General features: G+C 44.4%; 1 protein-coding gene across 3 annotated transcripts in view; it reads left to right on the top strand.

The window, feature by feature from the left end:
- TMEM150C (transmembrane protein 150C) overlaps positions 1–24,420 on the top strand; it is a 78,247-nt gene that overhangs the window by 41,949 nt on the left and 11,878 nt on the right. For 2 of the 3 annotated variants that reach the window (XM_032880791.1, XM_032880624.1), the window contains exons 2-5: positions 20,877–20,966; positions 21,813–21,866; positions 21,983–22,015; positions 22,532–22,599. In XM_032880791.1, coding sequence (XP_032736682.1) covers positions 20,887–20,966; positions 21,813–21,866; positions 21,983–22,015; positions 22,532–22,599 — 235 coding nt within the window. In that variant the 5' untranslated portion in view covers positions 20,877–20,886. Of the gene's footprint in view, positions 1–14,240; positions 14,283–20,876; positions 20,967–21,812; positions 21,867–21,982; positions 22,016–22,531; positions 22,600–24,420 lie in introns of those variants that run through there. The other variant, XM_032880707.1, reaches the window with a different exon arrangement.

The raw sequence follows: 24,420 nt of genomic DNA on the forward strand, positions 1-24,420 counted from the left end.
AGAGAGAGAGAGAGCACAAGCAAGGGGAGCAACAGGCTCGCTGAGCAAGGAGCCCAGTGCAGGACTTGATCCTAGGACTCTGGGATCATGACCTGAACTGAAGGCAGAAAGTTAACCCACGGAGCCACCCAGGTGCCCCAGGGATTTGAGTCGAACATGACTGCAGAACTGGTTAAACTGTGCAGAGCTGTTGTCTTCCATTCCGTGCGGGAGCATGAAGTCCACTGGGCAGACACTGGGCAGTACAGATGCATGAGTGGGGATGTGGGGGAATGTGAAGGAAGACTTGAGTCCCGTGAGCACACGGTGGAACTCGTGAGCATTAACTGGAACCCACGAGGACAGACGGGGACCGAGTCTGTTCTCCTGCCTCCAACCTTGGTGAAGCAGGTGTCCCACCAGAGAAGCCGGTGCCTCTGTCATAGAGCAAACACACTCCTGACCCAGGAGCTGGAGAAGCTGAAGGGGGGTCTGGACAGAGGGGAGCCGCAGCAGACCCACGGCGGCCCTGCAGCAAGGAGGGCATCAGCAGACAGACAACCCTGTGTGGGAGCCACAGGAGAACCCGCCCCAACCTTCCGACATAAAGGCAGAAAGGCTCTGCACATCTCAAATCGTTCCAAGATAAAGCCCGGTTTTGTTTTTTCCTTAAATGGCTCCTCTTCACTTTCACCTCCAGATCTCATGTGAGCAAATCTCTTGTGGCCCACTCTTAACCAGAAACCTATGGGGAAGGAAATTCTGGAGAACTTAACAAAGTCAACACAGTATCTGTGTGTCTGATTCGGAAATACCTGAGGTTTACTCTGTGAACTGAAAAATCTGAAATATGGGCAATATTTTATCCCCCCAAAAACCATTGTGCAGTGGTGGTGAGGGAAAAACCCTTCGTAGATTGGATGGCAATGGAATTGGTTCCAGAAAGATGGGTTAAGAAATCCCTGGTCGGGGGTTCCTGGGTAGCTGGGTCGTTAGGCATCTGCTTTCAGCTCAGGTCATGATCTCAGGTCCTGGGATCAAGTCCCGCATCGGGTTCTCTGTTCAGTGGGGAGTCTGCTTCTCCCTCACTCTTCCTCTGTGTTCTCTCTCTCTCAAACAAATGAATAAAATCTTTAAAAAAAAAAAAAAAAAGAATTCCATGGGGAAGGCTAAGACATCCCACAGGAGACAAGTCATGATGTGCAACAGAAGACTCTCGGTTGCCAGTCAAAGGCACAATTATGTGAGTATATTGTCTTTCCTGAGGTGAGATAGACCTAAGCAAGATTACCAGTAAATTTCAGAGCAAAGCCATCTAAATTTAATTAATTAGAACATCATGCATTACAGTTCATTGAGTTTTTTTAGTAAGTGGTGAGTATAATAAAGGATAATAGAGTTTAGTAGAGCCATAGTGGCCAAGAGCTGGGACTCAGCCACTTCTAGCTGTGTGACCTTGAGCAAGATGTTAAACCTTTGTCAGCCATTGTGTTCTCATTTGTGAATTGGCAGTAGGAACGGCAGTAGGAATGGTGTGTCCCTCACGGAGTTCTTGCAAATTCATAGAAAGTGCTCAGCAGAATATTAGAGGCATCGTATATTAACTGCGGCCAATATCCTGTCATCATCGTTGTGGTTGCTATTATTTTATCATTGACCTAGGAAATACTTCCCAGGCCAGTTGATTTCCAGAGTCTCCGTGATACCTTTGTCCACTCAAAGTGACAGGCCAGTGTAGCAAATGGGCCAGCGTGGACTGTTGGAAGAAATTTGCTTTAATTATTAGTAATGTAATTAGTTATTGTAATATATTTGTAATGTGACTAGTTGTAGTATAACCTTAGCTGCACTCGTCTTCTCAGCCCCAGCCCCAGCCCCAAAATGCATTCCTGCACTTCGCTGTAAAAATTCTCTTTTCCTTTGTCTACAAAATGGGCTTTGTGGCTTTTCTGCATCCCCTGCCCTACCAGACCTGGGGCAAGGATGGTTTTAGAACCCAGGGTGTGACGGCTGGAGACACAGGCAGGAGGCATCCTGCCGGTTGGTGATGCAGCAGCTATGGTCTTCACAGGAAGGAATGAGATGAGGTTGAAGGGATTGATGGCCTCCCCATAGCGGAGGTTAGGGACTTGTTTTGTGAGGCCACAGAAAAGCAGACTGATGTCCACTGCAGCCATGGGTGTCATTTTATAACCATAAACAGGAGCTGGTAAGCATTTATCTATCTGCCCGAGAGAGAGAGAACTGGGTATCTCTTCATCTTTGTTGAACAATTAAAAACAAAGAATGGTATATTGTCCTTTAATTAAAGAGCTATTCTAACCTCTTAGTTTATCCTGATTATCATTGAGTTTCAATAAATCTTCATCTCCTGTAAATCTGCAATCTCATTTTCTCTCCCCCATCTTAATTAGGTTTTCTGGTTTCTGGCCATTTTAACTGGAGAAAGATCACTGAAGTATAATTTGGAAATGATAGCCCCTTCTGGTTTTATTACCCAAGTCCAGTATTGATTGGATCCCCAGAATGTACTTTCAATTACATCCCTCTCTTTTAGAACAAAATCTATGAATCGTATCAACACAGTGACTTTTTCTCCTTTATTGAGCCCAAACTGACATTACTCCAAATAAAAAATTCCCTCGTTGGAAATGAATTAAAGGATTTCTTTTCATTGAAAGATGCGTCCTGCAGGTCCCACCTCAGATATGTTTCTAGGAATGAAATGCATCAAGCGTTCTTTCTGCTTTTGCCTCCAGACCCCCGAAGTATTTCTTGAATTTGTCTCTTTCGTGATCTCTCAACAGCTTCTGCTTTGGTCCAGGATGCAGGTATCTCTCTCCAGGAACATAGCAGATCTCTCACTCCCCCCAAATATTTCTGTACTGCAGCCACACTGAAATCCGCTTCCTGGGTAAAACAGGTTCAAGACCGCATCTGAGGCTTTGTTCAAGCTCTCCCTCTGCCCAGAATGCCCTTTGAAGCATTGTTTGCTGGTGAATTCCATCAAGACTGTTTTAAATGTCACCTTCTCCTTTAATCTCTTCCCAGCTCCCTCTGTTGGGATTAAACAGGCCTTATTCTGGGCTGGGTAGAGCTTGCTGGTACTGCAAAAACTGTTACATTTGCATTTGTAATTATTTCATTGTGTCCGTCTTCGAGATGCCCTTCGAGATGGGGGCGGCGGGTGGGGGGTGCGAATCCTTGCCTTCCTCATTGAACCTAAACCACTGGCTCCCCAGCGCAGTAGCTGAGGCAGGGAGGCACTTGATAAATACTTGCTGAATGAATGTAAATACAATCTTGTTTGTTTCGATGGGCATATAAATAAGAAAGAAAGACATAATAAAGATGACAATTACTTGGATATTTTTCTCAAGAAACTAGAGAAAGCTGCAAGTAACTTGTTTGCAATTTAAAAGAAATGGGCTATTCATTCACATTTGGAGGATGAAATTCTGGGCTCCCAGGACACACTTCTCTCTCGAAATGAAGAGCTAGTGCCACCTAAATGTAGAATGAATGCCTTGGGGAAAGAAAAAACCTTTTTTTAAAATTTTCCTTGTTGTCCCCCAAAAAGAAAATCAAAGAATAAAATGGTTCTTCTGAGAAAATCATAGCTTGTGTCATCTAATTTTGAATTAGAGTCAGTCATGGTTTAGTTATTGTGTTTCAATAAAGCAGGTCATTTTGACCCAACACACTTTCCCTCTCATTCTCTTAACATCATCTAGAATGCTTCGTGACCGCACAGTCGGCTATCCGGATGGCCTGTGGAGACAGTGCCCATTTTGATTCTGTGCGTTAAGATGCCAAAATTTCTTTGTCCCCAAAATCAGTGTAAAGCACCTCTTTATCTTCGTAAATTTATCATTTAGTACTCATCTGGAAGTAAACTCATGAGTGCTCGTGACCTCTAACTGATTGCCAGAATACGTTCTGTCGTGTTTTGTTGGCGCTTCCTCCCATCGTGGCCGCCCTCGTGGTCTCTCCACATTGTCTCACCAGGGGCAGTTGTGGATTTTGGTGAGGGAACAAGGACAGGACACACCCTGGCTAGCTCACTATTCCCACCCGGAGAACTCCCAAGAAGTGTGACTAGAACGTGGCAGTCCTTCATGTGGCCTCCTCCCCTCTCTCAACTTCCCACGTCTTTCTGTTTCTGGAGAATTCCATAAACATATATTGAATTTAATTCTCCCAAAGCACTGTCTTCCCCTTATTGCTCTATAAAGGGATGCCCACCCCCCCACCCCTTTACCCAAGAATGTATTTCCTTTCAACCCCCTTCCCAAGCAAGGGTGGTGGGCTCCATACAGCCTAGCTGCAGACCCCTCCCCAGCCTTGCCTCCCACCTCACATCTCCTCAACCAAACGCCCCTCCCATCAGCCACGCTGCCCCACCAGCTCTTCCCCACAAATACTTTGTACTCCCTTTTCCGGCAGTTTCTCTGCTAATAGCCTGCTGTTCCCTCTCAGTATGTTGGGATTCTACTCATCATCGGAGGCGCAGCTCCAACGCCACCCTCTCCACAGACCCTGTCCTAACCTCCATAGTCAATTAATCACTCTGCTGTAGTATAGACATAGATCTTTGTTTTTAGTGTAGACACAGCAGTAATCAGGTTACTGCTTATACCATAATTATTTGTGTCCCCATTTATGTTCCCTTGAGCAAAAGTCCCTGCTTTCGTTTTACTCCTTCAAGTCTTGTATTTCCCATTTCCAAGCACAGCATCTTTCATTCACTCTTAACCAGACATTCATTGACACCGGACTATGGGCCAGGCCTTGATCTACACACTGGGGATGAAGCAGGAAACGGAAGATGAAATGTCTTCTCTCATAGAGCTTACATTTAGTGAAAGAGGGTCTGATTATAGAATAAATTGATAAAATACGGTAGGAGCTGCCATGGAGAATAAGGAAGCAGACCGGAGCAGGGGGTTCAGGAGGTGAGGGGTAAGGGTGATTTAAAGTCGGCTTTCAGGGAAGCCCTCCCCAGAAGGTACCATCTTGGTGAAGATTTGTGGGGGTGAGGGGAGTCACGTGCATTTTGGATCAGTTCTTGCTGGCACGTTGAATGTGGGTGTTTGAGAAACTGAAGTGTGTAAGGTGACCCTGAGGCTTCTGGTCTGAGAAACAGGAAGGATGGAGTGGCGGTTAATGGAGAAGTGGAGACTGCAGGGTTATGGGACCGAGATCGAAAGGACATCTGCGTCCACTGACACCTAAAGAGGCCCAAAATTCATTAAATACAAGATTTCACACGTGCGTGACCTGGGGAGGCCTGGGGGATGGACTGTCGGCAGCTCACTTTTTCCACATGGCATTGCTGGGGGCTTACGCTTCCCATTTCCTAACTCTTAATTCCACATGCATGCAATCCCCAAGTGCAGGTGGTCTGACGGCAACACGATGTGGGAGACATGCCCGGGCCTCGGCGTGTGTAGGAAGAGCGCAGAGCAGATGCGGGAGGGCGATGGGGCCCCGGAGTGCCCACGTCCCACGCCTGGCTCACAGCTTTTCACGTTTCTTCCTTCACTACCCAGAAAGTCCAGTCCTTGAAGGCCAGCTCACAATGACAACCAGAACAGAAATGCATTCACAGTGGAATTAAAGTAACGTTAATTATTTGCTTAGGCAATTCCTCTCTTGTCAGTAACTCCATTCAGAAAACCATATTATAGGGGCCCCCCAGGTGGCTTAGGTCATGATCTCCGGGTCCTGGAATTGAGCCCTGAGACACTCAAATAAATAAATAAATAAATAAAATCTTAAAAAAGAAAAGAAAACCATATTATAGGCCTATAGATGACTTGGTAGATAGGGATTTGCAAGAGAGGATATTTCTGTCAAACGAAACTAGTTTGGAATCAAAGCACCCCCCCCCAAGTCCAGCACTACTCAGACACACTAGGAATTCTAATGGTTCGACGTCCTCAGTCAGCAGATCCGCCCTTAATTCACACAAGCAAGGACACTTCACCATGTTAAGGGGAGTACAGCGGATCTGAGAATGTGAATACCACACTATGAACTCGTTCTCTACAGAAAGAGAACAGGCTATTTCCTGATGAGCTCTCTCTCAAAGAAAACGGCTTTCCCGGTGTGTCCTTTGCAAGGGGACAAAGGACAGTAGGGCTGGTACAGGGGCCTTATAGGTACCAGAGCTGGTAGGGAGAAGCAGCATACGCAGGGGGCCTGTCCTGAGAGGTGGACGGGTGTTCACTGTTCCACAGCCAGGCCACCAGGCCATAGCGGAGAGAGACGGTTGCTCCAGGTCGGGTGAAGGGAAGAGGGAGGAACTTGGGAGAGACTGCATGTGTGTCACAGGGGTGGCTGTCCCACCCCCACTCTTGTCCCCTCCATTCTGGGGAACAACTCTGGCGGGAGAGTGCGAGGGCTTCAGCCTTCATGGGGAGGTAGAGCTGGCGTTTGAGCAGCGAAAGGGACAGTGGGAGAATGGTATCCTGAACGGGTGACTCGAGTTCAAGGCCACAGTTTCCTTGGTCTGGTGATGGGACACCCGAGGGCCACCGAGAGGCATGCCAGCCTCTGTTATGGAGAGCTGAGAAACATGCCAGTCCTGGGGCACCTGGGTGGCTCAGTCAGTTAAGCATCTGCCTTCAGCTCATGATCCCAGGGTCCTGGGATCGAGTCCTGCATTGGGGCTCCCTGCTCTTGGGGGAGTCGGCTTCTCCCTCTGCCCCTCCCCCCTGCTCATGCTCGCTCTCTCTCTCTCTCTCTCTTGCGCTCTCTCAAATAAAATCCTAAAAAATTAAATTTAAAAATTAAATTAAAAAAAATAGAAACATGCCATCCCTCCTAGCAGCATGCTTACAAGTCGTTGTTGGGTTGAGGGGTTGAGGAAGACCAAGAAGGTTGATAATTTATGAGGTCTGCTGCAGGGGCTTTCTGGACAGGAACTGGACAAAATGAGAAACTTATTAGATCACCTTGTACAAGGTGTGTGGCGGGCAGCCCGGCTGTGGAAGAACGAGCATGAGGCAGTTAAGCACGTCTTCTGAGGCCCTGGATTCCGTGGTTCTCGCTGTGAGGATGCAGGGGTTCTGAGTGTATGGGGGAGTTGGGGTTCTGAGTTGTTGATTCGTTCTTCTGGCCGTGGAAAGGACGCAAGGTGATGTACAACCTTCAGCACTGGTCTGAACCCCTTAAAGAAACCTCCACTCCCACCTCTTTCATGTGGTTTTTGTCTTTCCAAAGAAAAGTCACCAGTGTGATTTCTAAGAGACAGCTGGGAGGATTTTTGTACAAGGTCATACCCTGCTTCACCGACAGTACATTAAAAGCCTAGCCTAGATTCTCTTTCCAGTTTCTCACCGAATTCCCAAGTTGTTACCGTTAAACTGGAGTAAATCTGTAGTTCTTCTTGTTTCTCTTGGATCACAAATGGGTCGGGCATCAGTGAGATTAGGACAGCTACTTACAATAATAGACTTCTCATTACTGAGTGCTTGCCATATGCTTACCGAAGAGCCTTACATGTATGAACTCTCTTAATCCTTGTGGCAGCCCAAGGAGACTGGTACTATTATGATCCCATTCTATAGATGAGAAAACTGAGGTTTAGGGAGGTTAAGCGATTTGCACATCACCCCCCACCACTCAGTGGCAGAGCCTGGACTTGAGACCAGAGAATCTGGATCCAGGACACGTGTTCACGGTCCTGGCTGTGGAGATGGGATGAATTCTCTTTAGGGCCATCACCTTTGGTATAAGGCATCCACCGCGCAGCTGCCCGTCTGCTGGCCCAGGACATCCAAGTTCAGGGTTTGGGCTTTGACGGCCAGGTGCAGCAGCCTAGCATTTCTCAGCCTGTGTTTTCCCCCTAGCCAGGTAAGGTTCTGCCTGAGTTTCCTGCTCAGCGTCCCCATTTCTTGAACTTCGTGGACTTCTCTGTCCCGTGGGGATTTCTCGTTTGCTCTGGTTTGTTTCGTGTTTGGTTGTTTCTCTTCCCGGAGCCAGGCCTGAGAGGTGGTGTCTGAGCACAGCAGGCGGGAGGCAGCATCCTGCTGAGGCACTGTTTGTCTTGGCACGTGGAGCTGGGACTCTGGGTCAGAAGAGGTTGCCCTGATGCTCTTCAAAGCTGTGGGCTAGCGACTTCCAGGCACGAGGGTTTCATTTTCAATTAGCTGTAGTCAGACGGCTCTACCGAGTTGTGTTTGTGTTTTGCCTTAGGGATAGGAAGGCATATGAAGCAACTACATATGGTGGAGGTTCTAGAAAAGGTTCTTCAGAGCTGCTGAATCAGGCATGTCGAGAGTAAATACCTCATTGTCATCTATCAAATAAAATTAATAATGTTTCCTACCCTTTTTTTAGACCTCCCAGGATACCATGAGTCATCATCTGATTCCCGATCTATAAAACGCAGCTAGCTCTTTAGGGGGAAGCTGTGGGTGTGTATTTATAAAACCTTTGTAAAAGTTGTGTGTGGAAAGGTTAGTCGCCGCTAAGGAAGGAAGCCATTCCCTGGCCTTGATTCTTCCACGTCCTTAAAGAAACCACCTACTTGCTTGGAACATCTGATCCAGCAGAGCAGAAATCTGTGAACTTACTGTTGCCTAAGAATGGAGCTCATGGACAGAGTGACTTTGTCATTTCTGTGTCGAAGGGTGTGAGGTATTGGACAAGCTGCCTGGCCTGTAAACAGAGCATGTGAACGCAGTTAAAGTGTCTGAGTGTCAGCTAGAAGAAAAGACTCAGCTGTTGCAACAGGAAACCCGACAATAATGGGGCTTAAAAATCAAGGTGTTTTTTTGTCGTGTTAGAGTCCAGGGTGACAGGTCCCCGTCATCGGAGGAGGAGAGGTTCACGAGAACCAGGCCATGCTCAGCACAGCTGCTTGCTTCTGCTTGTTGCCATCTCCGCTCGTGGGAAGAGTGGTTGAGAGCTGTGTGTGCCGGGCCAGGAAGGTCCCACGGCAGGAGTTTAGTTCCATGGTGACTTCATAGCCCGGAGAGGTTTGGGCTGGCAAAGGCCTAGCTAGCCATTCTTGGAACATGGAAGAAAGGCCCAAGAATGGGTTGTCTTTTTTTTTTTTTAATTCATTTGAGAGAGACAGGGAGAGAGCACAAGCAGGGAGGAGAGGGGGAAGCAGGCTCCTCCCCACTGAGCAGGGAGCCAGACCTGGGACTCGATCCCAGGACCCTGGGACCACAACCCGAGCTAAAGGCAGATGCTCAACCTACTGACCACCCAGGCACCCTGAGGATGAGTCTTCATAGACATGGACAGCTAACAGCCCGGGCACAGTTGGTCCCTCCGGCCACCAGGTTTCACTGAACACCCTGTTTCCAACTTGTGGAATGCTCTCTCTTCATCCCAAGCGAGACAAGCGAAACGCGTCCATTAATGCACCCCCTGCGAGTTCTCAGTCTCTGGGTAATGCACAGCCCTTCCACCAGGCTTGGATGTGGTTTCTAATGGTCTGGCCACCTGTGAACCGGAAGGCACGTGACCTCCCCTCTACACTCATATTCATACTCCGTGCTCAGTGGTAGAGCAGGGGTAAAAAACACAATTAAGGAGAAAGAAATGCACACAGCAGCCCCCGGCTGGAATTCCAGAGTGGGCAACGGGAGGGCTCCCTACCCTGCCAGAGAAGGTTCCCCCATGGGACCCTGATTCTGCCTTTTCAAGAGGACTCCCCTCGTTCAGGGCTCTCTGTGTGTCCCTCAGCCCTGCCCTTGGACGGGCGTCGCCCTATCCTCTTTAGTGGAACCTGAAGTGAGTGTTGGGATCTGCCCCCCTCGGTGGCCGCCCAGCTTTCGCAGCGCGCGGCCTGCCGGTGCAAATCTGGAGGTCTGAGAGCACCGCCGTCACGAGGTTTTATTGGCTGCAGTACCTTCACAAAAGCCACAATTCCCTCGGAAACTCCGCTGGCTCCTGATCGGTTAATTTCCAGGCAGTTCACATACCAGCAATCTCTCCCCAAGTTCTTTCCAGGTCGTGGCTCTCAAGCCTGCTCTATCTCTCTGCTTCCACGCTTGCCTCTCTCAACCGAACGGCAGCCATAGTGGGGCCTCAGAAACAGACGACTTTGGAAGGAGGGGAACACGCTTTTCTCTCATCTCTCATCTCCTGCTGTATGAGGTGTAGCGGCCACGGGCCTTTCCAACCCTTCAGGGCCCCAAATTTCTAAACTCTTCCCCGTCTTTTGCGTGTCTCTTTGTAGTGCCGTCTATCGCGCCCCAGGCTCGTTTCTTTCTTATCATTCATACTAAGAACAAGAACAGCTAATTTGCACTAATATGCAGGCTCTTTCCAGTAGTTTCTCATAAAGTTAGAAGTGCAGTCGGAATGTGATCTGCTTTCCAAGTCAGACGTATCAGGGGACAGTTTTATTTTCTTTCTTTTCTTTAAATAATCAAGAAAATTTGTTGACGCAAACCAGATTTTTAAAGACATTTTCCCTGTGTCTGTTTCTTTTAACCATGGTGAAATATCATAACACTGAAGTTACCATTTTAACCAATGTAATTATGTGATTCAGTGGCACGAAGTACATTCCCACTGCTGTGCAACCCTCACCACTGTCCATCTCCAGAACTCTGTTCCCATTAAACATGAACTCCCCATTCCCCCTTTCTCCTCAGTCCCTGGCAAGCCATTCTACTTCCTGTCTCTGTGAATCTGACCACCCTAGAACTACCCTTAAACTGCAATCATACACATATGCCCTGCCATCACTGGCTTGTTTAATTTACTGTGATGTCCTCAAGGGTCATCCATGTCGTAGACCGGGTCAGAATTTCCATCTTCTTTAAGGCTGAGTAATATTCCGTTAGATGTACGTATCCCACATTTTGTTTATCCCTTTCCCCATCGATGGGCATTTAGGCTGCTTCCTCCTTTTGGCTCTTGTGAAAAATGCTGCTGGGAACACAGATATGCAAATATCTCCTCAAGTCTCTGCCTTCAGTCGTATGGCTTCACAGCCAGAAACGGAAGTCCTGGATCATATGTCAATACCTGGTTTAATGTTTTCAGGACCCTTCATGCTGTTTCTCACAGCAGCTGCACTGTTTTCTCTTCCCAGCAGTGGTCACAAGGGTTCCAATTTCTCTATGTCTCTGCCAACACTTGCTATTTTCCAGGATTTGGTGGTGGGGGGGGTTGATAATAGACATCCCGATGGGTGTCTTTTTCTTTTCCTTTTTTTAAGATTTTATTTTAAAGTAATCTCTCTACCCATCGTGGGCCTTGAACCCACAATGCTGTGATCAAGAGTCACATGCTCCACTGACAGAGCCAGCCAAAGAGTCTGTTCTTTCCGTCTTCTGCTCTGCCGCCCTCGGTCTGTTGTCTTTGGATCCTCCTGTTTGTTGTCTCGTGATTCCATGATGACCAACATGGCACTAGGTATCAAGTTTTCACAACAGCATCCCAAGTGGGAAAGGAGAAGAGTGGAAGAAGCTTCCCAATACCAGGGATGCAAGCCCTTCTCATTTGCTCTTCAGCAAGTAGACCTCCCCTTGACTCTCACTGGCCATGTTCAAGGGGTCTGGAAAGATACTCATCGCGGGAACAGGATAGCTATGATCGGCTTAGACCAGTAATGATTAGACCAGTTAGGGCTGGAGCCATGCAGTCCTAAATAAAGCTAGATACTGTCAGCTAAGAAAAAGAAGGGAAATGACTGGTAGGTTGGCAATAAATCTGCCACATGAGCAACATTTTAAAATATTGTTAAAGATATAAATGGATATAAAGATATAAATGACGCCTGGTTGGCTCAGTTGTTAAGCATCTGCCTTCGGCTTGGGTCATGATCCCAAGGTTCTGGGATCAAGCCCCGCCATCGGGCTCCCTGCTCAGTGGGAAGCCTGCTTCTCCCTCTCCCACTCCCCCTGCTTGTGTTCCCTTTCAAGCTATCAATTAAAAAAAATAATCTTTTGGGGAAAAAAAGATATAAATGGACTCTGGGGAGGATCTTGGCTTAGAAATTCTAAGAAGATATCAAATTGAAAACCTGGTAGGAGGGGCCTCTTTCTGGGATTATTCCATGAATGGTGTGGGGACAGTGTCTACCATCTCTTTCTGAGAGAAAGAGTTCGTTGGGCCACTTGCATGAGAGGATCCCTACAGTGATCTGTCAATGGAATGATGGTAACTGCTTCTAGAAATTGAGAGAGCACTAGGGATAAACCAGTCACCATGGTTCTACATAGAAATCATCATGTTCTTTTGGAGATGGCAATATTTTATGGAAATCTTTTACTAATTAATATATCTTTTGCCAGTGCTCATAAAAATTATTTGGTGGCAAAATTGACCTCATTGATTGAACAAAATTGCTCACATCCAATTAAAGAAAGTCATATAGGGCACCTGAGTGGCTCAGTGGGTTAAGCCTCTACCTTCTGCTCAGGTCATGATCTCAGGGTCCTGGGATTGAGCCCCACATCGGGCTCTCTGCTCAGTGGGGAGCCTGCTTCCCCCTCTCTCTCTGCCTGCCTCTCTACCTACTTGTGATCTCTCTGTGTCAAATAAATAAAGTTTTTAAAAAAAGTATATTTTAGGGTGACACCAGGTCACTCAAATTATGCTTTCCCAAACTTAGGATACAGTGAAAGCAAAAGTTTTACTGTCAGCATAATGAGCTGGTTGTACAGTTTTATATCTGAGAGCCTGTAAACATTTTAGCAAAACAAAACAAGTAGTCCTTGTTATTACCCCTTATTATTATAAATGAATTACGAAATAACACAAGCCTTCCACACTGGCCCATTACACGAACCAGAAAATAGCTTAAGATTTCCAGAACGTTAAAAAAAAAATCAAGGATGCTCACAGACACTGTGACAATCCCAGTTTTTAGTGGGTGACTCGCTAATCTTTCCTGTTCCATTCCAGCTGGCCCTGAGAGCAGAAAAAAAAATTGCTTTAGCAGGGAGCTCATTCCTGATAAATTATAAAATAAAAAACAAAAACAGATAACTGACGATTCCAAACATCACTTGCAGTGGAATATACTTAACAATGAAAAGCCATCAAATGCTAGTGCTTTCAGTGTATTTCCAGCCTTCATAAAAACCCTCTGAGTAGGTACCATTATTATTCCCACTTGACTGATGAAGAAACTGAGGCACAGAGAGAGCTCAACAGCCAGCTCGCACAACCAGTAGTGGCAGAGCTGAAATTCAAAGTCATGGTCGTCTGGCTCCAGAGTCCTTGAGCTGGAGCTGCCTCCTCACCATGACCCTAGGTTGTGAGAAATTCTTCTAATTCATAACAGGCACATCCTTTCCAGCCCCCAAAGTATTATCTTAACTTTGAGGACATTTTATTGTAAGCAGTTTCTCACCAGTAAAGTTGTAAAATCTGTAAACGAAGATGACCCAGTGGGCTTTATTTTTCCGTTTGTAGGTTGGCGGAGCTTTACCATTGCTGCTAGAATAGGTGTGTCTTCAGGGATCATCACTGGGAACAGTATGCTATATTCTCGACTTCCCAACCTTCATGAGGTTATACTGCAAGAACCATCTGTTTGGAAATTTGATGATTAATTATATGACCTCAATTTTATCAAGACCCCTTTTTCGAGTCCATTAAAGTAGTTGGAGTCCTAGGTGCTGGAGTAAAGTGTGCTTAAACTAACACTTTGTTGGGGCACCTGGGTGGCTCAGGTGGTTAGCATCTGCCTTGGGCTCGGGTCATGGTCCCAGGGTCCTGGGATCGAGTCCCACATCAGGCTCCTTGCTCAGCAGGGAGCCTGCTTCTCCTTCTGCCTGCCATACCCCTGCTTGTGTTCTCTCTCTCTCTCTATCTGACAAATACATAAATAAAATCTTTTTTATTAAAGATTTTATTTATTTATTTGACAGACAGAGATCACAAGTAGGCAGAGGCCGACAGAGAGAGAGGGGGAAGCAGGGTCCCCACTAAGCAGAGAGTCCGATGCAGGGCTCAATCCCAGGACCCTGAGACCATGACCTGAGCCAAAGGCAGAGGCTTTAAACCACTGAGCCACCCAGGCGCCTCATAAATAAAATCTTTTAAAAAAATTAACACTCTGTTTGCTTCCGTGAGATTGTAAGTTTTAAAATGGCCAGGTCTTCTCTTGATGCTTAACAGCTAGAAGACTTACAGAAGAACGTAAGTGTCACCAGCAGGAGCCACCAGAAATGTTTGCTACAGGTCAGGTTCTCTCTGAGGAAGAATGAAGCTTCAGGAGAGCAGGGGCCAGATCAGCATTTTCAGCCTTTGACTCTGTGCTGACGAGTCTCCACAACGCAGTCTCACTTGTGCCACAGACGGGGTGAAAGAAAGTGAAGATAACTCAAACTTTGGGAATATTTATTGCAAGAAAAGGACACAAAATAGACATGTACAGAGAGTACAGAGAGCTCGTATTGGCTCTCTAGGAGGATTTGACCATCTGGATAACAGCTTTGCAACTCATTTGGGTAAATGATACCATTTGGAGGAGAGCCTTCCAAACCAAATCTAAATGCCAGAACCCCTTCAAGAAGGTTTGTGCAATTTGGGCTCTTTACCTCAGTTTCCTCAGTCAGAAACGTTTTGAGTGCCATTGTTTCAGATTTAATTTACCATTTGGGACACGGGAACAATCCTAAGTTTCTTTAAGGTATAATTGGAAGATTAGTATCAACGGAGTAAATATTACACAGAATTAAAAAAAGAAGTATAATTCAGAATGCAAAGATAAAAGTATCTTAGGAGTGTGGAGTACTCCTTCCCCACTCCCCCTTTTCCTTAAAAAGGCAAGGAAAAATGTGCCGTCTTAGCTGGTAGGTACCATGTTGCTATAGCTCCAGGAAGAGTAGAATGTGTCCTTGCTAGGAAATATAAAGTTTGGGTGATACTTTCTAACGTGACTGGAAGTGATGGACCCGTTTATTTTAATGGTGTCTGGTCTGGGAAGATAGAAGAAAGAGAACCATCTCCGTTTCAACTCTTAATTCTCAGATAACACTGGGAAGCGAAGAGAGTTAATTCAATACATCTATTCATTTATTCTTTGCAGAGGTACTTCCAGTCAGATATCTAAACTTACCAAGCCAGAACAGCTCAGAGAGGATTATGAAACCTCACCAAATCAGTGTTAACTTCCTGCTGCCTCCAGACTCCTCCTCCAGCAGGGAGAGCAGAGAATGCGTCGGTGTTGTTTCTCCACTGCAGGTTTCTCTGGTCACATAATAAGCTGCGTATGGGCTAAAGGACAAATAGGTTATTTTGGATGAAAAGAGAAAAGTATATGTAACAGAGTCCTCTGCTGCAGTTAATACAGTCCCACCAGGGAGAGAGAAGCAAGTAACAGGACAAAGAAATGTCAGATGGGCATTGATAGGTTAGCAACACCAGAAACAGTACCAAATAACTTAAAAGATGGATAGGGATGTGACATAGGGCAGGGAGACCTGCCCATCTTCACACGCACGTGCACACACACACTTCACTGTTCTGTTCTTAAGTTCATGCTTGTCCGTTGCCAAAAGAACGCGGCCTGGTAGGGTGTGTACTATGACCAAAGTATATGTTCTTCATTACAGGGTCTTCCTTTACTATAGCAGAAAACTGACCTGGAGCATCACATACTTCCTGATCCATGTCAAAGTGATTCACAAACTGTATAGGGTCTAGCCCACTTCAGTAAGACAATAGAGATCTATAGTTTAAAAAGACATAAGCATGGGGGTGCCTGTGTGGTTCAGTTCGGTGCGTTGGACTCTTGATTTCAGCTCAGGTCATGACCTCAGGGTCATGAGATCAGGCCTCGCATCTGCTTAAGAGTCTCTCTCTCCCTCTCCTCCTGCGCCTCTGCCCTCTCCCCAGCTCGTGCTCTCAAGTAAATAGATGGATAGATACATACATACATACTTACATATATACATACACATAACCAGGGGTGCCTGGCTGGCTCAGTTAGTAGAGCATTAGTTAGTAGTGACTATTGATCTTGGGGTCATGAGTTCAAGCCCCACATTGGGCATAGAGCTTACTTAAAAAAAAAAAAAAGACATAAGCAGATCACAGATTTAAACGTAAAAATTATAGATCTTTTAGGAAAAAATAGAAAATTTTTGAAATCAAGGGGTAGGCAAATAATACTTGTCTTAGACTTGACATCAAAAGCACAATTCATAAGAGAAAATCTTGGTAAGTTGGATCTTAAACAAAATTAAACTTTAGTGGGGGTGCACCTGGCTGGCATAGTCAGTAGAGCATGAGACTTGATCTCCCAGTTGTGAGTTCAAGACCTATACTGGGCATAGAGCTTATTTGGAAAAAAAAAAAAATTAAACTTTCCTCTGCAAAAGACTGTGTTAAGTGCCAAGACTATTCAGTGGGGGAAAAGATAGTCTTTTAAACATTGTTCTGGATATGCAAATGAATTACATTGCCTTGCACCATATGCAAAAATTAACCGAAAATGGATCAAAGACCTAAAAAGGAAGAGCTAAGGCTATAAAGCACCTTGAATAAAACAGGGGGGAGCCTCATTATGTTGGATTTGACAATGATTTCTTGGATAGAATATCAAAAGCACAGACAACAAATGAAAAAATACAGTGGACTTCATCAAACTTAAAAACTTTGGTGCATCGAAGGACACTGTCAGCAGAGTGAAAAGGCAACTGACATCATGGGAGAAAAATGTGTAAATCATATACTTGACAAGGGATTAATATCCAAGGATTAACTAATATATTTATTAATATATAAAGAACTCCTACCACTCAACAGTAGAAAAACTGAAAAACCCAATTTAAAAATACATGAGTAGACATTTCACCAAAGATATGTACATGGCCAATAAGCACATGAAAAGACACTCAGCCTCACTGATTATTAGGGAAATACAAATCAAATGGCTACTAGTAAACAAACAGAAAATAACAAATATTGGTAAAAATGTGGAGAAATTAGAGCCTTTATATACTGCTAGTAGGACTATAAAATGATACAACTACTCTGGAAAAAGTTTGATGGATTCTTTAAAACTAAACATGCAGATGTTCCTGGGTGGCTCAGTGGGTTAAGCAACTGCCTTCAGCTCAGGTCATGATCCCAGAGTCCTGGGATTGAGCCCCGCATCCGGCTCCCTGCTCAGCAGGGAGTGTGCTTCTCCCTCTCCCTCTGCCCCTCCTCCCTATGCTCTCTGGTGCATGTGCACACTTTTTCTCTCTCAAATAAATAAATAAGATCTTAAAAAAAAAAAACTAAACATGCAATTATTACAACCCAGTACTTGGCAGTTGTGGGCATTTAATCCAGAGAAATAAAAACTTACATTGACACCAACTCCCATATGCTAATTTTCTATAGTTTCTTTATTTGCAATAACCAAAAACTTGAAACAACCCAGATGTCCTGTAATAGATGAATGAATTTGTAGACGCTTACCGTAGACTGCCACCCAACAATAAAAGGTGCCAAACTGTTGAGAAACACAAATCTTAGATGAATCTCCAGGGAATTATGTTGGGTGGAAAAAAGCCAATCCTGAAGGTTGCATACTATACGATTCCATTTGTATAACATTTTGAAATGGTAAAATTTATAGAACTGGAGACAGGATTCATGGTTGCCAGGGACTTAGAAAGGAGGGTGTGCGGGAGGAAGGTGGGTGTGGTTATAAAAGAGCAAAAAAAGGAATTCTTGAGGTCATGTAACTCCTGTCATATTGGTTTCCCTTTTAGGAACAACTGTATGTTCTTTATCGGACTGTTGTGGTGATCATACAAATCTACACAGGTGGCAAAACTGCGTAAAACTAAATGCACACACCTAGCAAGGAATACATATAAAACTGGTGAAATCTGGATGAAGTCAAGGACTGTACCAGTGTCAGTATCTTGGTTGTTGATTGTACTATGTTTGGACAGAATGTTACCATTGGGGAGATAGAAGAATACAGAGGATCTCTGTGTATTACTTCTTAAAACAGTGTGTGAATTTGCCATCATCACCAACCCTGCAAGAATGGTGTAGCCGATATAAAATTCTGAAGAAGCTCCACAGCAGTTCCACTGGAAACTAAAAATACAACTATCCATAGACTTACTCTTTTCATCTCCCAAGGCATCCCTTTAAGAAACTGGCAATTTCTTATATCATTAGGCAAGCAATACAGTATGGTTTTCCCAGAATTTGCCCTATGAGCATTAAATTAGTAGGGGCGCCTGGGTGGCTCACTCGGTTAAGCACCTGCCTTGAGCTCAGGTCATAATCCCAGGGTCCTGGGCTCCAGCCCCACATGGGGCTCCCTGCTCAGCAGAGAGCCTGCTTCTTCCTCTCTGTCTGCCTGTCTTTCCCTCTGCTTGTGCTCTCTTCTCTCCCTCCAATAAATAAAAATCTTTAAAAATAAAAAAAAGAAACAGTTAAAATAATTTAGGACAATAGCCATTAACCATCTGAGAACCTTTGACAATAAGATAAGAAGAGCAATGCATACTGAAAGATATCAAAGGATATCAGGAAGGATGTCTGCATTCCTTGAGAAAAGCAGGAGCCAGGAGAGGAAGATAGTATGAAGCTGTCCTGAGCCCTGCCTTGGAGGGAAAGTACCTCGGCCTAACACAGGCACTGATCTGCTTGGCACGGCTGCCATTTCTGGAGCATATATTATGTGTGAAGTGCTTTACCTGCATCGTCATTAATCCTCAGCACAACCCTACCAAATATGAAATTATCAGCATACTTACTAAGGCTTAAGAGATGAAATCCCAAGCCTGAGATCACACAAGTAGTGAGTGACAGAGGTGGATTTCCGGCCAATGCACCACCACACCATTTCCATTCCACCATACTGCTTCTCTTTAGAGGAAGTGAGCACATAAAACTACTACAACTTGATGCCATGGCCTTAGAGTTATCTCAACTCTCTTCATTCTACTTTCCTGCTTCCTCATTTTGATTGCCCAAAGAGAGTTTCTGAAATGGGAACCAGTGTGAGTATCTGTCCATTTGGCAGTTGTATTTCCCCTGTGCGTGAATGCGTTGGCACTGATTTATTCACTGGACTACTGTAAAAATGTTCAAGAGGCATGGGTTCCCTGCAGCCTGGTGATTTTCCATGCACCGGAGCATTCTGTTACTGCAGACATAGAAGACACCGTGCTTGGGTTAACCTACTGGGTACTGCCTCCCTTGTGAGAGCACAGTCTTCGATGTCCTCCCTTTTTTAAAATCCAGTCTTTATGAAGCAAGATGGGGAAATGGTGTTAGTTATGTAACTGGCCCAGACCCAGAGAGTTGATTACTGGCAACGTTAAGGTTGAGAACTAGGCCTCTGGACTCTTTCTCCAGTGTAACCATTTCATCTGTGCTCACCCTGTCAGAGCAACCGATTGCAGGGGCAGATGTGGGAGAACTGGTTTACGTGCTCAGTCCGCATTCCCATTTTCTGTACTCATGCTACATCTTTGGCTAATGATAAAATTATTTTTGTTAACAAAATTGATAGCTTTATTATAAGCCCACAGCTTTCTGGACGGAAATAAATGAAGAGGCACTGACTAGCCATAGTGGGTGTGCTTCAAATGTTCATCATCCTCCCACATTACATAAACTGGGTAGTCAGGCCTGCTGGTTCCTACAACAGCTTCTCCGTAGTGAACAGACTATTACTTAGAAGCCGTTGTATTCGTGAGATGTCCCCTCAGTTATTCCCACCTCCTGGTATGGTATGTGGCACAAGCAGGATGTCCGTCCTTGTGGACTGGATTGGAGTAGACTGGATTAAATGGATTGAAAGTGGTTCTAACGTATTTCAACTCTCAGCTTCCGTCATTTATTTAACATCCATCCCACCCAGACAGCTGTTGAGAACACACCACGACTGATGACAGACACATTATTAGGTCCAGGTGTGTGTCCCCTCACCCAAAAGATCTACTTTATCAGGTAGGTCACTTCTGGTAACCGAGACCTTCCTGACACTTTGTGAGTCACCACCTTCCAGGGAGGGTCATGTTACTTCTCTGATCCCAGGACTTGGGAGGTCCAGGGAGTGTCAGTGTGCAAAGGCAGATAGGGAGGTGCTCAGATACATGGCAGTGCTGGTTCAAACTCGTAAGCAGCTGGTGGTTCACTGGAAAACTCAAAATAATGAGCAGTGATAGCTCCTTAGAGATACCTACTAATTACATTACTCTTCTGTTTGGCAGGTCACCTGTGGAGGTCAATTTCTCATAGACACTCCTGCGGCTTCTCTTTTTCACTTCCATCTTGTGGGGAATCTTTTTATGCATTTATTTTTGCTTTCAAATATAACATCCAAAATGCCTGATATCTGTTCTTGTTCCCCCTTGTGTTCATTGGAGTTAGTTTGAAAGTATTCACAACACATTGTTTTCCCGAACATTCATCTTTAGAGTCTTCGGAGATAGCTGCTCAATAACATGTCAAGAGAAAAGTTCAGATTTGCAAAGCATTTGTCATTTCTTCCTGCACTGCTAATGTACTTAGTAAGCATTTGTTTCTAGCATTCTTGTCTGCCAAGCTGTAGACATATGTACATGCCAGATCCATAGAGCCATAAATCCCTAACTGTTAATAATCGCACGAAAAGTAGGTTGGAATAAGCCTTTGTTTCCTAGCCTTCTGTAAGTCCTAACCTAAACCCTTTGTCCTTGCTTAAAAATACTGATGCTCCTATCAGGATAACTGTGTTTGTGAGAAGTTTCCCATTTAGTTCTCAACTCAGGCTCTGGAATATTTAAGCTAATGCTAGAGAACAGTCATCCTCGTTAACTGCTCAAGGGATTTCCACGAGCATAAGTGGCAGTAATAGATTTGGATAATGGTTTCATAAAATACACTTTTTTTTAACTTCCTTCCAGCCCTGAAAGGGTAAGGTAAATTTCTGCCTTAGTTATTAATGTCTGTTCATTTTATTTCAGTGGTACAGGCATGGATGGGAAGAAATGCAGTGTATGGATGTTTTTACCTCTTGTATTTACTTTGTTTACTTCAGCTGGATTATGGATAGTGTGAGTATTCTCTTAATTATTTAAGGACTCGGGTGCAGTGTAGATCAAAAAATGTAGTTTTGATAGTGTAGGGCATAGCTATCTAAGTGTCTTTATAAATACTTTAAAATAATTTTTTATAAAATATAAAATTATATAATAATGTTTACTAATTCGACCTTGCTAAAGTCCCCACTTGCCTTCCCTTCTTCTATTACCCAAAGTAAATAGCAAGAGCCAGTAATAAATTACGCCAAGCAGATAGTGAAGAATACTGATTTTCTTTTGTGTTCCCATGTTCAATAATGAACGTTCTATAAACTGGTGATAGGGATTCATTATTTGCAAGATTTGCTCATTATTCCCACTTGCTAAAGATTCCATTCACAGTTCATTGCATCGTTCAGTGTGACTGGGGTTGGTATGTTTATAAAATGGGTATCGTTACATTTTAAGTCTCGGCTTATCACTAAAGGATGCCCACACTTGCTTATTTCAAGGCCAATTCCCTTCCAGCAAATTATTTTAGCTCCCTAAAGTTCATTGAGAGAGGTGGACACACTCCTGAGAAATTAGACAATTTGAATTCTAATTTTAGTTTGCTCAAAGTTATCAGGTCTTATTTCTTTGTTTTCCAGTTTCCAAATTATAATGATTACCATCAATTTGGCAGGGTGTCTTGAAAACTCAAGAAACAGAATTAATAATCACATTTGAACTTTAAGGAGTTAAACGATTTATAGGTAAACATGATAATAATGCACAGAAATAATGCATATGATTTAATGTGGCTAGTCTAGTAAAACTGGGAAACAAATGAGTCTTTAAAATTTTGTTTTATAAACTTTCCTTGTTCTTTCTTCACAGATACTTTATAGCTGTGGAAGATGACAAAATTTTCCCATTAAATTCAGCTGAAAGGTAAATTCAGTCTCTGGGTAATTCATTGTTATCAATGGATATAACAAAACTTCTGCCACTGGTGATTAAACTGTGCACAAATGACTATACTTTAATCCGTGTTTCTGGTTTTCCAGGAAACCGGGTGTGAAGCATGCACCTTATATAAGGTAACTCAATAGCCCTTCTAATCTGTTGGATGCTAGGAGAAGTTGGGAGAGTGATTTAGTTTGGGCTACTGGGTGGCTTACAAACAAAAATTTGTTTAAAAATTTGTTTAATTTTATTTAAATAAAATTTAAAATAAATAAATTTTAATAAATTTAAATAAAATAAATTTATTTATATACAGCTTGGGTGGCTGGAGGTCAAAGATTAGGGCACCAACAGTCAGGTCTTAATGACGGCCCTCTTCTGGGTTGTAGATGGCCATCCTCTCACTGTGTCCGCCCATGGCAGAAAGGGGACAAGATAGCTCTCTGGGATCCTTTTTATAAGGGCACTAATCCCACTCAGAAGGGCTCTACTCTCATGACCTGAGTATCTCCCAAAGACCCTACCTCCTCATCGCATCTCATTGAGGGTTGGGATCTTGACATATGAATTCTGAAGGTACACAGGCGTTCAGCCCGTTGTGGGTGACAGGTTTTCATATGGCGATAATGAAACACGACATCATTTTCAAGTATTGCAGGTGACGAGCCCCCAGCAAGCTGCGTGTTTAGTCAAGTCATGAACATGGCAGCCTTCCTAGGTAAGCGGGCTGAAAGAGGGCTTCATGTGCTTCGGTAGCTTTCTTTTTTATTTTAAATCCTTCCAAACATCAAAAGCATGGTGGCCTTAGCTGATAATTTGGTGTTGTATCACGTCAGTTATGCTAATGCTGGCTTTTTGTTTCGAGGGTCTTTTTCTCATACTTTCGTGTTCACCCTGCTTACCTTACATCTTCTCTTCCCCTTATCATCTTTATCATTTCAGTGTATCCTTGACATGTTTTTTGCCACATGAAATACTATGAGATTGTCATAAAATTCCCGCATGAGAATGTAGTGTGGTGCAATACGTTTGCATTAAAAAGAATGTATTTCTTCACTGGCAAGGATGACAAATGCATAGGCTTTGTGATAAATATTGACGTGGAGACACGGTCTTTAAATCCCCAGGCCAACATGAACATGTGTGATGCTGTCTCCTGTACATATATACACATACCAAGATGTTAAACGGAGATGTAGGTTAAAAAAAAAAAGAAGAAATCTTTGGTACTCAGGTCTGGTCCCCGTTCCCTACTTTCTCTTCAGGGCCCAAGACCATCATTTCATATCCTGTCCCCTTTGTTCTGTGAGTGTTTCCTTCCGAGGATCAAAGGAACCAGCCATCATCTCTGTCCCTTTCCACTTCCCCCTCGTATACCATCTCCCCAAGACCAGTCTCCTCAGAGGGTCAGCTAATATCATCATTGGCATGTTGTAGGGGATGGGCCGTGACAGCTAAATTTTTCAACAACAGTTTTCTGGAAATAGTTATTTTGGATGGTGAGAATTTCAGCCTTGGTAGCACCTGTCCCCCAAAGAGATGACCTGTTATTCTATGTAGAACTCCATCCCAAAAAATCCTACTCATTCTTAAGGTATTTTTTAATGTTTGCTGTAGGAAAAGGAAAGACCTATAGAAATTACTGGAAAATCAAGGGAGATGGTTGGTCCAATAGGCAACATGGGCACAATCTTAGTTTAGAAGGCTCAAAACATGAGAAACATGGAGAACGTTCTGCAGGAGGCCCAAAATGCCCCTCTTGAACCTGTGGAGTTCGATGAGAAGCACACTGGGGGACTTGGCTACAGTTACTTAAGTTCCTCTCTGGAGCTAACTCTGTGTGGGTCAAAACCTTTCACCACCCAGGTGTCCCTAGAACATAGCCCATTTGCCTGAGCAGGAAGTCTTCTGGAAGGCATGGACTGCCAGGCCACCACTAAGGAGGAGGTCAGCAACCCTCATGCCGAAGTTGCTGAGTCTGGAAGAAGCTCTCCTCGTCATGCCCTTGGTAGGCAGAATTTTCATGTCCTGGCTATTCCCCAGTTCTGGAAAAGGCGGTAGTTGCTGCAGCTGACACATACTTGGGCACCAGTTCCAGTCCCAGCCAGTCAGGTTTTGTCTTCCCTGCCGTCAGCCTCAGCTACCATGAGGTTTAATTCTCACTTTTTTCCCCTACTCTTGACACCAAGGCCTGACTGACTGCTAAAGAGCTATCTGCATTTAAGAGAACACAAAGGCCAGAAAGAGAGAGAGATTTCTTGAATCCCAGGGTCAGGGACCTTTCCCAGTTTGCCTGCAGTCATACCACTTAGGCCTGAAGGTCGGAACCTACTCATCATATGATCTTCCCCACAGGGCGCAGTAATAACAATAATTAATAGCAGTCATCCATATTCCAGGCACAATGCTAAATGCTTTGCAAATACCACCTCATCTACTCACAAGACACAGGAGACTGTCCTTATTAAAAAGCTGTCACAAGCTGTTTGTCCTCCATTTGGGCTTTAAAGACACCAATGAACATGCTGGAAGCCACATA

Source organism: Lontra canadensis, unplaced genomic scaffold, assembly GCF_010015895.1.
Source record: "Lontra canadensis isolate GAN:19392208 unplaced genomic scaffold, GSC_riverotter_1.0 scaffold1, whole genome shotgun sequence".
Taxonomy (NCBI): Eukaryota; Metazoa; Chordata; class Mammalia; order Carnivora; family Mustelidae; genus Lontra; species Lontra canadensis.